At 38.3% G+C, this 14,693-nt stretch overlaps 2 protein-coding genes across 3 annotated transcripts in view; one reads left to right on the forward strand and one right to left on the reverse strand.

The window, feature by feature from the left end:
• Window positions 1-14,693, reverse strand: part of adamts8a (ADAM metallopeptidase with thrombospondin type 1 motif, 8a) — a 191,012-nt gene that overhangs the window by 29,550 nt on the left and 146,769 nt on the right. The gene's annotated exons all lie outside the window — the stretch shown is intronic.
• The window catches only part of adamts15a (ADAM metallopeptidase with thrombospondin type 1 motif, 15a), a 30,105-nt gene that overhangs the window by 4,076 nt on the left and 11,336 nt on the right, over window positions 1-14,693 (forward strand). The window contains exon 2 of the mRNA NM_001126429.1: window positions 13,751-13,883. Coding sequence (NP_001119901.1) covers window positions 13,751-13,883 — 133 coding nt within the window. The remainder of the gene's footprint in view (window positions 1-13,750; window positions 13,884-14,693) is intronic.

The following is a 14,693-nucleotide window of genomic DNA, read 5'->3' on the forward strand; positions in this document are numbered from 1 at the left end:
AGAGGAGTTAGACTTGTGCATCTGCTAACCTACATAAAAGAGAAACTTTCCAACCTGAGGAGGGTGACATTATGTAAGGCTGCATAAATAAAAGTAAAATCTATTGATAGACATAAATGAAAGAATGGGTCATACTGTACATGAGCAGTATCATAGGAATACAGTTTTGATTATGGATATATTTAGCTGATATAAAAATGTAGATTCTCCTGGAAGATTTGGCCAGATTGTGATACTATACTTGACTGCTGAATGTAGTAATGATTTTACTGTGGCAATTCCACAACACAACAAACTGCTGTTTGAGTGAATTATCAGTGAAATCTTTGCTGAGAAGACATAGTTTTCACTGCCATAGAGCTGTCTGTCGCTCTGGGGGTCGACCTGCTGCAAACAGGTCTGTGTAAGTTTACAGCAAGTAGAATACAACTGGCCTCTGAGCCAGCTGAGAGAGGATTACGTGAGCTCTTCTGTTGTCTTGGCTGTAGCTCAAGAAAGTCGCTCTGCATTTGCACTTTTTTTCTATATTTATTTTTTGTTTTTTCACCCTTAATTTGAATAGGATGCAGGTTACAGACAGGAAAGTATTGGGAACAGAGAGAGGGAGAGGGTCAGTAAAGGACCTCGAGCCAGAATTGAACTCGTGAACACAATGTTGCTATATGTCAATGCACTTAACCACTAGGCTATTGGCGCTGACCACAACTAAGTATTTTTGGACAACAAGTCAGTTGAAAAACAAGAACAGGCCAAAATAGTGCAATAGAGTGCAAATCTGGTCAAAGCCAAGCCTTTAAACTTTAGCCTAAAAAAGTAATGGATAAAGCTAATGGTATACAGCTACTGTAAATATACAAGAGTTGAGGACATATTTTTACATTTGAAAAAACTAAATTTGAAAAAGATTATTTTATTACAAAAGTCACTGCAACAATTTTGTGATTTGTGGCATACAGTATTCGGCAATTCTAATGATTTTTTATGGTCTCCACAACTATAACAAACAGCTATCTACAGTACAATGAAAACTTGCGTCTGGTTCCGTCTGGACCAAAAAGCTGTGAATGAACACACCAAATGGATGAAAGCCAACTGAACTGAGAGTGCGTTCTGCACCTGCATGGGAGGATGTGTCTTTCTGCACATATGGATGTCAATATCTGTTTTCTCGTTCACAACGGGAGACCAAAATGTGCGCAGGCAAAGCATAAACAAAGCAGCTTTTAGTACCATTATCCAAGTAATTGTTACTCACCACAGAGGGATTCGCTATTGCAAAAATGTCTGATAATCTAATAATCCATATCATTTGCAAATATTTGAGAAATGTAGTGAAATGACAGCTGGCCTCATTGTGCTCCTTGACTTGAACTGTTTACTTACTTCGTCACTTCACTACTTTACACTTGTACTCTGATTCTTTACTAACCAATCAGAGCACAATCCTTCAGCCAACAGCCAATGCCAATTCGACACGCTGAATCAGGCCATCAAGCTCTGACATTAACTCGGCGAGAGGCGACGTGAGGAACACACTAAACCAACTAGCCTGGCCAACACTGACTTCCAGACTAACAAAGCCTAACGGCCAACCGTTGGCTTGGTGTTTCCTGATCCTTACAGAAATCAGTAGATGTCCAGGCTGTAATGTGATTTTATTTATGAAAGGCTTTCATTTAGCAAATTAACACCCTCTGTAATCTGGTTGAACATTTTCAAGAGATCAGTACCAATAGCAAAGTGATAAGTGCACCAACATATAGTACTGAGGTGCACAGGACTACCTGAGTTTGATTCCTTTGCTCACCCTGTTCCTCTCTCTGCTCTCCACACGTTCCTGTCTCAACTCTACTGTACTTGCAATAAAGGTGAAAACTCCTTAAAATAGTTAAAAAAAAATCTTCAAGTGCAGCAAACCCAGACATTTGTTTTTAGTGTGACAGTTGTTTTTTTCTATTCAGTTAAAATGAATGAGGACTGAGGCTTTCAAGCTTCAAAACGAACCATAAAAGGATTATAAATGTAGTTAATATGACACTTTTATTAGTTTTCTGAAGTTTTCTGAAGCCATGTGATAAGATGCAGATTGAACAATCGTTATTCGCTCAACTCATATGAAGTAGAACTGTAAATGAATCATTCTAAAGATTCATACTGTATTTTTTCAGTGAATTGGTTGGTTCAGGTCACAGAGCAGGTTTTAAAAGATTTTCATCATAAAATCAAACCGATCCACCTCTTAGTGTCAATAAGGCCTTGTGTTCTCTTTACACACTTTACACTACTGTATATATTCAGAAGACTTTCATTTGCACTCTGCCTCATTGGAAGCTACTGCACATTTTCCCTTTGTGTTCAACGAAATGGGTTTGAACTACATGAGGGTGAGCAAATGACGGCAGAACTCTTCCATTAAGCAGTTTATGTCAGAAAGACCAGTGTGTACAAAAGAGGTGTAAAGAGTTTCATACAGGACTTATGTGAGATGCGCTAACGGGAAGTGTCCAGTTTCGCGGGGAGCTTCCCTAACCACAGGCCCAGCTGGGAGCGATCTGACTCTTTACTCCTCTTTCTCCTCCTATTCCCCTCAGTCTGTTTCTCATTACAAATATTTAATGAGGGAAAATCTAAGGGAGGTGCAAGCAGGAGGAGATAGAGAGAGCAAACCTAAGTGCCTGCTGTGTCCAGGCCCACCTGCTGCAGAGATTCAGGCCCAGCTGCATTCTGGGAATAAAAACATATCTTTTTCCTGTTGTGACCTCATTTTTGAGGTCAAATGATGTATTGGCATCAAAACCAGCAGCAGGTTAGCGTAGGTATTTTTAATCACCAATTAAATATTATGGCATGCAGCAAATATGTTTTTTAAAAAGCACATTTGTTGCAAGAAACAAGAAAAGTCCCAAAATGAATCACAGTTGGCCAGTCATGCAAAATTGCAGCAGTTTGTGTTTAATAAAAACCAGAGCATGAATTGTATCTAGGCCGCTGATGCAAGCAAGAGGGAAACTGAGAGGCATGCCATGGCAACATTAAACGTAACCATTACAATAGTGACATAAGATGGATTTACAAAGCTTTACATGCAGCATTTGAACTATAATTTACAGCATGCACATGTTGTTAGAGAAGCAGTTAGCAATATAAAGCAATATAACATTAAGTTAAAAGAATTACAGGTCTAAAATCTTCATTTACAACATCAGATCAGAGATATAATAGCTAGCCTTACTAAAACGTTATGTATTTATGTCAATTTCAATCTATTTTTATGTTCCTTTATGTGTAAATTTTACTCTGTTGTGTGTTTACTCTCAATCTGAAATATGTCCACATTAATTGCACATCATGTTGAACATTATTGTTATTTTATAATGGATCTTTAAGGTGTGTAACTTCGGTGATTGGTAACAGCAAGTCGCTTGAAGCGTTTGACTCAGCAGTTCGTTATGGTAATAGAAAGACACATCTGAAGTGTATTTGTGTTTGCTATATACAGTCTTAATCAAAGGCATTTGTGCATTTTTTGAAACATTAATGAAAAGTTCAGGATTTGTATTGTTAATAGTAACTCTAATGTTAGTTACATGTAGCTTTCACAGTATTGTATTGCTATACAGTATATTATTAACAGAACATTATTATGATATACACTTTATTAGGGACACTTTACTAATACCAGACTGGACCCCCTTTTGCCTTCAGAACTGCCTTAATCCTTATTGTTATAGATTCAACAAGGTACAGGAAATATTCCTCAGACAGTTTGATCCATATTGACATGATGGCACCATGCATTTGTCAGCTGCATAACTATGAAGCGAATGTCCTGTTCCACCACCTCCCAAAAGTGCTATATTGGGTTAAGATCTGGTGACTGTGGAGGCCATTTGAGTACAGTGAACTCATTGTCATGTTCAAGAAACCAGTCTGAGATGATTTGTCCTTTATGACATGGTGCGTTATCCTGCTGGAAGCAGCCATCAGAAGATGGGTACAGTAATAATAATAACAATTCCTTACATTTATATAGCGTTTTTCTGGGCACTCAAAGCGCTTTACACAATGGGGGGGGGGGAATCTCCTCATCCACCACCAGTGTGCAGCATCCACCTGGATGACGCGACGGCAGCCATTTTGCGCCAGACCGCACACCACACACCAGCTGATCGGTGGAGAGGAGACAGAGATGAAGCCAATTGGAATATGGGGATGGTTAGGAGGCCATGATGGACAGAGGCCAGTGTGCAGATTTGGCCAGGATGCCGGGGTTAAACCCCTACTCTTTTTCGAAGGACATCCTGGGATTTTTAACGACCACAGAGAGTCAGGACCTCGGTTTAACGTCTCATCCGAAAGACGGCGCTCACTGAGCAGTATAGCGTCCCCGTCACTATACTGGGGCATTAGGACCCACACAGACCGCAGGTTGGGCGCCCCCTGCTGGCCTCACTAACACCACTTCCGGCAGCAACCTAGCTTTCCCATGTGGTCTCCTATCCAGGTACTGACCAGGCGCAGCCCTGCTTAGCTTCAGTGGGCGACCATGTGAGAGTTGCAGAGAGCTAGCTGCCGGCATACACATTGTGGTCATAAAGAGATAGACATGGTCTGCAACAATACTCAGGTAGGGTGAGACGTTGACACGATGCTCAATGGGTACTAATGTGCCTAAAGTGTGCCAAAAAATATACCCCATGCCATTACACCACCACTACCAGCCTAAACTGTTGATACAAGGCAGGACGGATCCATGGTTTCATGTTGTTGATGCCAAATTCAGACCCTACCATCTGAATATTGCAGCAATAACCGAGACTCATCGGACCAAGCAACATTTTTCCAATCTGCTATTGTCCAATTTTAGTAAGCAAATTGTAAATTGTAGCCTCAGTTTCCTGTTCTTTGCTGACAGGAGTGGCATCTGGTGGGTCTTCTGCTGCTGTAGCCCATCCGCCTCAAGGTTGGACGTGTTGTGTCAGCTGGAACCAGTCTGGTCATTTTACCCTGGCCTCTGCCATCAACAAGGCATTTGTGCCCACAGAACTGCCACTCACTGGATATTTTCTCTTTTTTCGGACCATTCTCTGTAAACCATAGAGATGGTTGTGCGTGAAAATCCCAGTAGAACAGCAGTTTCTGAAATACTCAGACCAGCCCGTCTGGCACCAACAACCATGTCATGTTTAAAGTGCCTTAAATCACCTTTCTTCCCCATTCTAATGCTCGCTTTGAACTGCAGCAGATCGTCTAGACCATGTCTACATGGCTAAATGAATTGAGTTGCTATTTTAACAATTTTAAAGATAAAAAAAGCACACAAAAATGAAGAATGCAAACTAGGTGGATTTCCATTAAGTTGTTAGAGGGGCTGACTATAGTATTGGTAACCTAGCAACGAAACAATAAACAAAGCAAGCATGATGGAGACAGCTGATTAGTCATGTGGGTGTAAATTTTGAATTTCCATCACTCGCTTCTCATGTGATATTTCCAAATGCACATTAACACAGAGTGATGGAAACTCAGCTGACATCCATTGTAATGTTTTCATACTACGGATGTCAGTGGCTAAAAGATTCCAACATTTCCAACATCTTCTTTTGGGTTCACCAGAAACAAACTCATTAAAATTTGCAATCACTTGAGGGTGAGTAAATGTTAAGTAAATTTTCATTTTGGGGTGTACTATCCCTTTAAAAGTCCAAATTTGAGCCATCACAATCTTTTATCTTTTGCATGATTTTCCGTACTGAAACCCATTACTCACACGGATAGCACCAGCAACCACAGCCATCTATCTTAGACACACAACAAGTCTTTAAACAGTTATTTGTGAAATACATCACTGCTAGATCTGTTGCAAAAGCTGCCAGCATCAAACGCTAGCTGGCAAACTAAACGTAACCAACAGCTTTGGGCTACATAGGCACATCTCCTATTTTTATATAACGCATATTTGGTTTGAAAATGATCACTAGCTTGGAGCTTGTTGACTGCCATGTGAGCTTGTTTTTGCAGTTCATGTGGTTCTCAAGTTCATCACATGGCACAATCCAAGAGACACTTTTCATTGCTTTTTGGGCAATGGTGGAACGGAAAAAAGATTGGAAAAAAAGATTAGCAAAACTAAAGACATCAAATAATAATTGACTAATACACTAGTGCACTCGTTTCAAGAAACATCTTGTTTTTCTAATGTTTCAGTACTACAACTTCTGCAGTTTAAATCACCATGTGGCCTTTATTTAATTATGTGCTTGTTTGCACAGACACTCTGCTGGAAGTGAACATCTACCCGGGTGGCTAACTGTATAACCACTACCGCCCCGCAGGGCTAGTCTTAGATAGTTTATCAGAGAAAGTACAACAATGATATAGATAGAAAGTGTGAAGGAAGGCAAAAGTTAGTGTGAGAGAGAGAGAGAGAGAGAGAGAGAGAGAGAGAGAGAGAGAGAGAGAGAGAGAGAGAGAGAGAGAGAGAGAGAGAGAGAGAGAGAGAGAGAGAGAGAGAGAGAGAGAGAGAGAGAAATGCACATATGGAACAGTTTGGATTTTATAAAGGCATAATGAAAGTCGTATGTTTGCGATGTTGGATGCCAATTGGGTCAGCGCTGCTTGTGGAGAATATGGGCAAGTTTCTCCCCCTGTTTTAGGATAAAGAGATTTCTGGCCAAACATAGAGAATGGATCACTAACAATGGACAGAAAAGTTACCTGAAATGACTTGAAAGTCTCTACTCTTATTCCTTATCTACTGTTGTGGGTGCACAAGTCTATTAACTAAAACAGAACCTGAAACAAGTCTCTTCACTTTCCTCCACCTGGAACAAACAGATGGCTCAAATCTATTAAAAGGAACCATAGCTTATTTTATTACCAAATCATGACAAGAGGCACAGAGAAAACCTGCAAATTATTGCAAATGAACAAACACAAACAGTCAGAGATGAACTGCCGGTGGTATGTGAATAAGAAACACCAACACAATCTCACGGCAATTCGTATTTTTTTTATTTAGTGGCTAATTCGTATGAATTTGCTCATCACCCAATGAAGGTTGGGGTTAGGGGTGGGGTTGGGTGCCACGCCTCCTTTTTAAAATCGTACATTTTCGTAGGACTGAACTAGTACGAATTTGTACGAATTAGCCACTAAACTGACAAAACGTAAAATACTCACAGGCTGGAAACACGGTGCTTCAAAATTGGATTATATATATATATATATATATATATATATATATATATATATATATATATATATATATATATATATATATATATATATATTCATTCTTTCATTTTGCTTTATCTTTGCCCTTTATTTATCAGGATTTCAACAGTGGAATGAACCACCAACTATTCTGGCATGTGTTTTACGCAGCTGATGCCCTTCCAGCCACCACCCAGTACTGGAAAACACACATTCACTCTCATTCACATCAGCACTCATACACTAAAGCCAATTTAGTTTATTCAATTATACCACATGTCTTTGGACTATGAGGGAAAGATGAGCACATGAAAGAAACCCACACAAATATGGAGAGAACATGCAAACTCCATACAGAAATTCCAACTGGCCCAGCCGAGGCTTAAACAAGTGACCTTCTTGCTGTCAGGTGACAATGCTAACCACCGTGCTGCCCGAATTATATATTATTTGAATTTAAAAGTTGAGTTTCTTTCATTGTTGAACACAAAAGATAATATAATGAAGCTTTCTGGGAAAAAATGCAGTATTTATGTTCCTATTATGGATGTCAATGTCTGCTTTTTTCTAACATTTTTTCAAACAGTATAAATAATATAAAGTATGATTTAATGAGAAATTAATTTTAAACTGCCCCTTCAAATATTTTTGCCAACTTTTCTTATAAACTCTCAGTCAAAAAAAAAAAAAAAAAAAAAAACAGCACGTATAAACAATCCATTTAAAATAAACATATAAATCAAACATCCCTTTTAAAAATATTTATATACATGCAATGTGCTTGCATTCACTTATTCCACATTGGCCAATCATATAAGCCAACAAATCAGTAGCAATGCTGGACCCCTCAAACTCAAAATGACTGAGAAAAATGTCATTTAGATGTAGAGGTCTGCGTGGGACTGCTTTAATAGTCCCGCTCCCGCCAGATTTTATTCCGCACCCTACAGCTCCCGGTGTATATTCAGTCTTTGTTCACCCACTTCCCTCATAGAATAATTTAGTACCCAACCGTACCCGCTAAATTTTGAGCTGGATTTCAAAATCTTGTGTTTAATTGGGTACAACAAAAAAAGAGAGATAAAACAGAGAAAACTGTATGTTGTGCAAGGATTGTAGGCAGTTTGTCAGTTTTGTTAGCCTCTCTGTGATGAGACATGAGCGCCGCCTTAAACCTGAGGTTCCAGTCTTGTCACTACTAAAGAGTAAAACTTTGAGGCTTTATTACATCTCGCAAAGGGTAATGTTTTTCCATTTGCATCTATAAAAAGACTCTAATACATCAGACTTGCCTGATGTGGGTTTCCTAACAGTAAACTAACTGTTTTTTAATGCAAGCTGAAGGACAGCACATTTTACTTTGCTCTCCCATGTTGGTAAAGCCTGCTCTGAGGACCATTATGCAGATGATGCACACACAGACTGTGTGAAAAATAGCATGTGCAGAAAGCACTGGTCTGCTGTTCATCTGTACCAGTGCTCAACTAGAATAAGGAAATCACAGATATGCTGTTTCGAAATTGCGTCAGGACTCTGGAACGCTATATTGTTAGACCGCCTGCTCGCATTGAAATTACACCAGAGTTACCGCATTTTCTTTAAAAATTTAATTCTGCTCCACAAGAAATCTGATCAGATGCTGTGGCTGTCAATGCAGACCTCTATTTAGATAGACAGCATCTTCCATTTTGTCAGTTGCATACCTTCACTCACAGTGGCCTCTTTGACGTCAAAGCAACATCAAAAACTCATTAAAAATGAAAATCGATTTGATGTCACCTGACTTCTTTGATGTCAAAATATAAGAAGAAATTAATATATATTCAGACAAGTGGAGTAATTGTGTGTAATTCAGATTTTTATCTATAGAAGGTTACATTTGTCTGACAATAGTCCAAGTCACTTTCATTCTGCAGTCCTTTTTGAAACATCTCTCAGGCAGTCCTGTACGCTCAGGCATTCTGTTTAAATGGAGAAACATGAAATTCTGAAAAAAATTGCTTGCCAAGCTTATTATTACATTTCCTATTAGGATTCACCAATTAGTGAACTTTATTTATAAACTAATTTCGAGAGGTGCACGTGATTATGATTGATCATGGCTGGTCCTGCATTAACTAATGTATGATTTACCAATCAGATGATTCCTAATTAACTATAAATTACAAGAGTTCTTACTACAGTTATCTTCGCCTTGAACAATCGCTCTTTCCACCCCTACTCCTCCACTTTTCCCTCTATAGGGCGGCACGGTGGCCCAGTGGTTAGCACTGTTCTCACAGCAAGAACGTCACAGGTCCAAATCCTTAACAGGTCAGTTGTCGTTTCTGTGCAGAGTTGACATGTTCTTCCCGTGCCTGCATGGGTTTCCACCGGGTTCTCCGGTTTCCTCCCAAAGTCCAAAAAACATGTCATAAGTGAATTGATCAATTCAAACTAACACTATAGTCGAACTCTTAACTAGCAGTATATCTCTACATACCTGAACTCAAACTCCCCTCTCGCCCTGCAACTGGGAGGAAACCTCGGGCTCAAGGATCTTATGAGCTCAGGGCTTTCTCTCGGGACAGCATGCCAAACTCACTTTATAATCAATCATTAGCAAGTGTGAACTCTTGAAAATTAAACAACTGTAGTTTTATTTCGAAACGTTCAACTCACACAAAATCTTCAGAAACTCATGTCTGGTCCAAGCCTCTCACCCAGAGAACTGTTAGTCTATATCGATTGCTGATTGGCTCCTTTACTAGTGGGCGGGGCTTAATTCACCATATGACCGTTACGGTTTTCCCTATTCAAAACTTTACAAGTGACATGTCTTGTGTATTCTTTGTAGTGTAGTCTTTGATATAGCACAATGAAAATATGGTGTGTATTAAATATGGTGTGATTTCTTTCAATTGTTTTATGTTTTGATACAGATGAGGTTTAATTTTTCTTGAGTACTGTTTTTTTTTAAAGTTAAAAAGGGTAAAGTGCAGATAGGATACAGCTGCGGATACGCACATCAATATAGCATCATTTTTGTAACACTGTATAACAATCATTTTTATTGTTACAGTGCTGTAATGGTTGGGTTAAGGGTTAGGGTGGGCGTAGGCGTAGGCGTTAATAAAATACAATTTATCGGGTAATTTAATAAAAACATTAATAATACTCGGTACAACTACTGTTTTTACATTACTGTGATGGTTGGTTTTTGGGTTAGGGTAGGGGTAGCAATAATAAAACATAATTAATAGGAAATTTACTGAATAATATAAATAATTCTCATTAACTTCCGTCCGCAACCATATCTGATGTAGCAACAACCGCTAAAAGGCCCTGCTTGACTGTAAAATGCAAAGATTTAAAAGAGTTCAATTTCTATCGTCTATGCTTTAAGATTTATAGGAATTTTAAATATAGCTGGGTCAAGTAATTAAATTACCCTAATGAGTAATTAAAATATTTTTAAGACATAGTAATTAGAAAATTATTTTAAAGACATTTTAATAATGTAATTATCAATTTAGAATTAATAGACATTTTAAGTTATTCACATAACGCTGGTTATGTATGATCAAAGTAATAACCTAACTACCAAAACTGCACAACAAAACTGTTCAAGATCTTTATTAATCCAATCAGCACACTGCCTGCTTTCAGATGGTTTGTGTATGTTTGTAACTAGAGCAGAGTGGCTAGTTAAGTGCTAATGTGAAGTTAAAAACCCTTGTGCATAATGCAGCCGGTGTTGAGGCAGTGGTGGCTGGCGAAATTTAGAAAAAGAGGTCACACCTTTCCTGTTACATGCATTCGTGGGATGAAGCCATGTTGCCTTCATTTAATAATAGGTTATAACAGGCAACATTGCTGTGTTTTTATCCTTGGAGTGTAGTCAGGTCTCAGAGTGAGTCATTTCACTCAACTGCTTTTTCTGCTGGATGCCATTTTTGCACACTGGTGTTTGTTTCACACATCATTGAAGGTTAAGTTTTAAACTTGTTATCTGTCTTTCTGATGATTTGTTATGCTGCATTGTGACTGAAGAGAATACACTCCCAAATTTGTGGCAGATGCCTTAGTGTACAAGGAAGGCATTTAGACCTGATTTTCATGTTTGACCGAGGAAGGAATTGTCAAAAAAAAAAAAAAATTCAGCTCAACTTTGTTTATGATTAGCCCCATGATGATTCTTGGGAGTTAACAGCTGGATTCTCACACATTAAAAATGCAGAGGGGATATGAGAACTAGGTCAAGCAAACCAAAAAGAAAAAAAAATGTGAGGGAGATTGTAAAAGATGTTAATAGAAGAAAAGAAACAATCCTTTCTTGCACGCCTCGGACCAACTTTTCATCATTATTAAATTTACAGTGTATATAAGATGTATAATAGTGTATGTCAAACAGACTTAAGACTTCATCTTAGACAAATCAAATGTAAAAATTGGTCAAAGCTGTCAGATCTTTGGGGTTTCTGAAATGTTTTTGAGCATTAAATGAGTTGTTCGTGGTCTCTCTCGATTGTGGTGAAGCTACTGTTCCTTTTAAGTGTTTTGTGGCCAGACAGAAACTCTGCTTTTAATGTTAAGGTTATAACCGCAGTCAGTGCTAGTCTTTTTTTGGGGCTTGGGATAGGGTGTTGCACCGTGGGATAAGGTTGACCAAGAAACCTGCTATTATGATGTTGAATCAGTCGGGCTCAACAGATATTTTGAGCAAATCCACTTTAAACTGTGGTAAGACAATATAGGTCAGTCGGAAATTCTTCTGGATGGCGATACTGCACTTTACACCAACACAAATTAGAGATATTTTGGGCATCTGAAATATTTCCATGTCAGTCAAAAGCACATTCTTCTAGCCTTTTCCAATTTTTTGCTTCTTCCTTTTTGCTCGTTATGCTAGCTATGCTATGATTTTTTTAAGTTGCATTTATATGTACTTTGAATGATTTTAAACTTTTAACTCACCTGAACTTTTAATAGAACTTTAATAATTAAATGTAGGCTAAATGTTTAAAAAAAGTTTTTATAAAAATAACACCAACATTTACTTAAATATGTGATTCATATTGAGAATTATGCCAAAAACTTTCCATTGTTTGTTTTGTTTTGATGGAACAGTATTTAACACAATACAACTTCTTGGAAATCTGAAAGTGTAAAAAAAAAAAAAACTAAACTAAATATTAAGATAACCGCCTTTAAAGTCGTCCAAAATAACTTCTTAGCAATCCATATTGCTAATCAAAAAATTATATTTTAAAACTAGTAATGGGAAGTTTGAATTATTTTACTGACTCAGACCTTTGAGTCCCGTTTATCGAGATAAACAATTTTTTTTTTCAAGTCATTTCATTCAGTTTGCCAAAATATTATTCAAATGTTACGAGTTGCCACCAAACACATCTACAAAGATTGATCACACTACACAAAAGTCAGAACTAGAATAAGAAAAAGAAAAGAATCATTTGTCTATGGTAGTATTTTTTCTCAGTATGTTTGGTAGTATTTTTGTCACAGTCAGAGCCAGAAGGATGCTTAATTAATTTACCTTTTGAGTCTTTAGGTTTTTGAGTCGTTTGTTCATCACATGACAGCATGTAAAGATATGACTCAAACCCGAGGACTCAAGAGATGAACAGAAAATCTTTTCCCAGCTCTGAATGCATATGATTGGCTTTTGCCTTTCACATAATGAAAAAACAACTCAAACCGAGGACTCGAGAGATGAACTTGATCAAATCCTTTTCAAATGCATGTGATTGGCTTCTGTCTCCAAACCTGATGGAGTCTTCATGACTTAAACTCGATAAAAGACTAATTCATTCATCATTTTTTTATGTTTTGGGTTAGTCCTTTCCCCAATCCAGGGTCGCCATGAACCGCCAACTCATCCAGCATGTTTTTACGCAGCGAATGCCCTTCCAGCCGCAACCTATCTCTGGGAAACATCCACACACACTCATTCACACTTATACACTATGGACAATTTAGCCAACCCAATTTACCTGTACCACATCTCTTTGGACTGTGGGGGAAACTGGAGCACCCGGAGGAAACCATGCGAACGCAGGGAGAACATGCAAACTCCACACAGAAACGGCAACTGATCCAGCTGATGCTCAAACCAGCAACCTTCTTGCTGTGAGGCGACAGCACTACCTACTGCGCCCCTGCGTCGCCCATAGAAGACTCAAATGAACGAAACCACCTGCACAAATGTGCGCATGGGCGGATGAACAAATCACTCAATGAGAGGGCTCCTCGTTCCCGAGTCACACTGAAGATTTGTTCAAAATGAACGAGTCGTTCAACAGTGAACCATCCCTATCTGATATATTTATAAAAGGAAATGTCCAAAAAGTGTTCATGAAACATGATCATTACTTAACATTCTAATAATTTTAGGTGTACATTGTTTTGTTAGCTTTTCCAACAAATATGCGTGCAACATAAGACTGATTTAGTGGACCAGAGTCACATATGGGAATGCGTGCCATGTACTGCCAACAATGATGACAACTATTTGTTTGTTTTACTGATCTAGGACCTGTGCGGATCCTCGACGTGTGACACACTGGGTATGGCAGATGTTGGCACCATGTGTGATCCCAAGAGAAGCTGTTCTGTGATTGAGGATGATGGCTTGCCATCTGCCTTCACTACTGCCCATGAGCTTGGTAAGTGTAAACAGATGTACGAAGCACAACAGTTGCGTTCTGGCAGTTAAAATCCCATTCATTTTCTCCATTGAGAAATTGATTTTTAACGACAACATATAAACCTTTCAAGAAAAACCTACAGTTTCAGGATTGCTAAACAGTGATGTATGCTTCTGTAGAAGCTGTCAGCGAGCTTGCATTAAAAGACGAAGAAAAAAAAAATCAGTGGCAAACATCAACCATTGCTCTTCTCAGAGGGATCAATATTTAGTCTTAGCCTCAGATGAAAAATATAAATGGAAAACACATCAAACTTGCCACCCAATTGGTAAAATTCTACCAAATGCTTGTTAGAAGTGTGTGTTACATGCTTTAATGTTCCAACTGTATCATTACCCATTCCAGACTTTTTTGCAAAAGCAATAAACCTGTTTTAAAGAGCGATCACTTTGTTAATCGAGCATACTATGTTCTGACTCGACTTCTGAGTGTCTGTTACTTATTCCCATGCCGTTGAATATAAGTGGCTTTGCTGCCAAGCTAATTATTATTGCTAACAAAAACATAACTTTCCCATAGTAAAACAACATGTTTTCAAAACAACTTATTCATAAGCCGAATTAACAAAAAGATCCTCTTTTTAGGCTAATGACTTCAGGGAATATAATATAATATCTCAATAAAAGTTTTCAATGTAAACACAGTATGACGTGACAATATGACGACTTGGTCAGAATAACTGCTATGGTTTTAGAAGTTATATAATTCTGAAAGTGCCAGTGTACAACCCCATTCAGATTATCTCTCCCAACACAGACATGATTCTCC

The sequence above is a fragment of the Danio rerio genome, chromosome 5 (genome assembly GCF_049306965.1).
Source record: "Danio rerio strain Tuebingen ecotype United States chromosome 5, GRCz12tu, whole genome shotgun sequence".
Taxonomy (NCBI): Eukaryota; Metazoa; Chordata; class Actinopteri; order Cypriniformes; family Danionidae; genus Danio; species Danio rerio.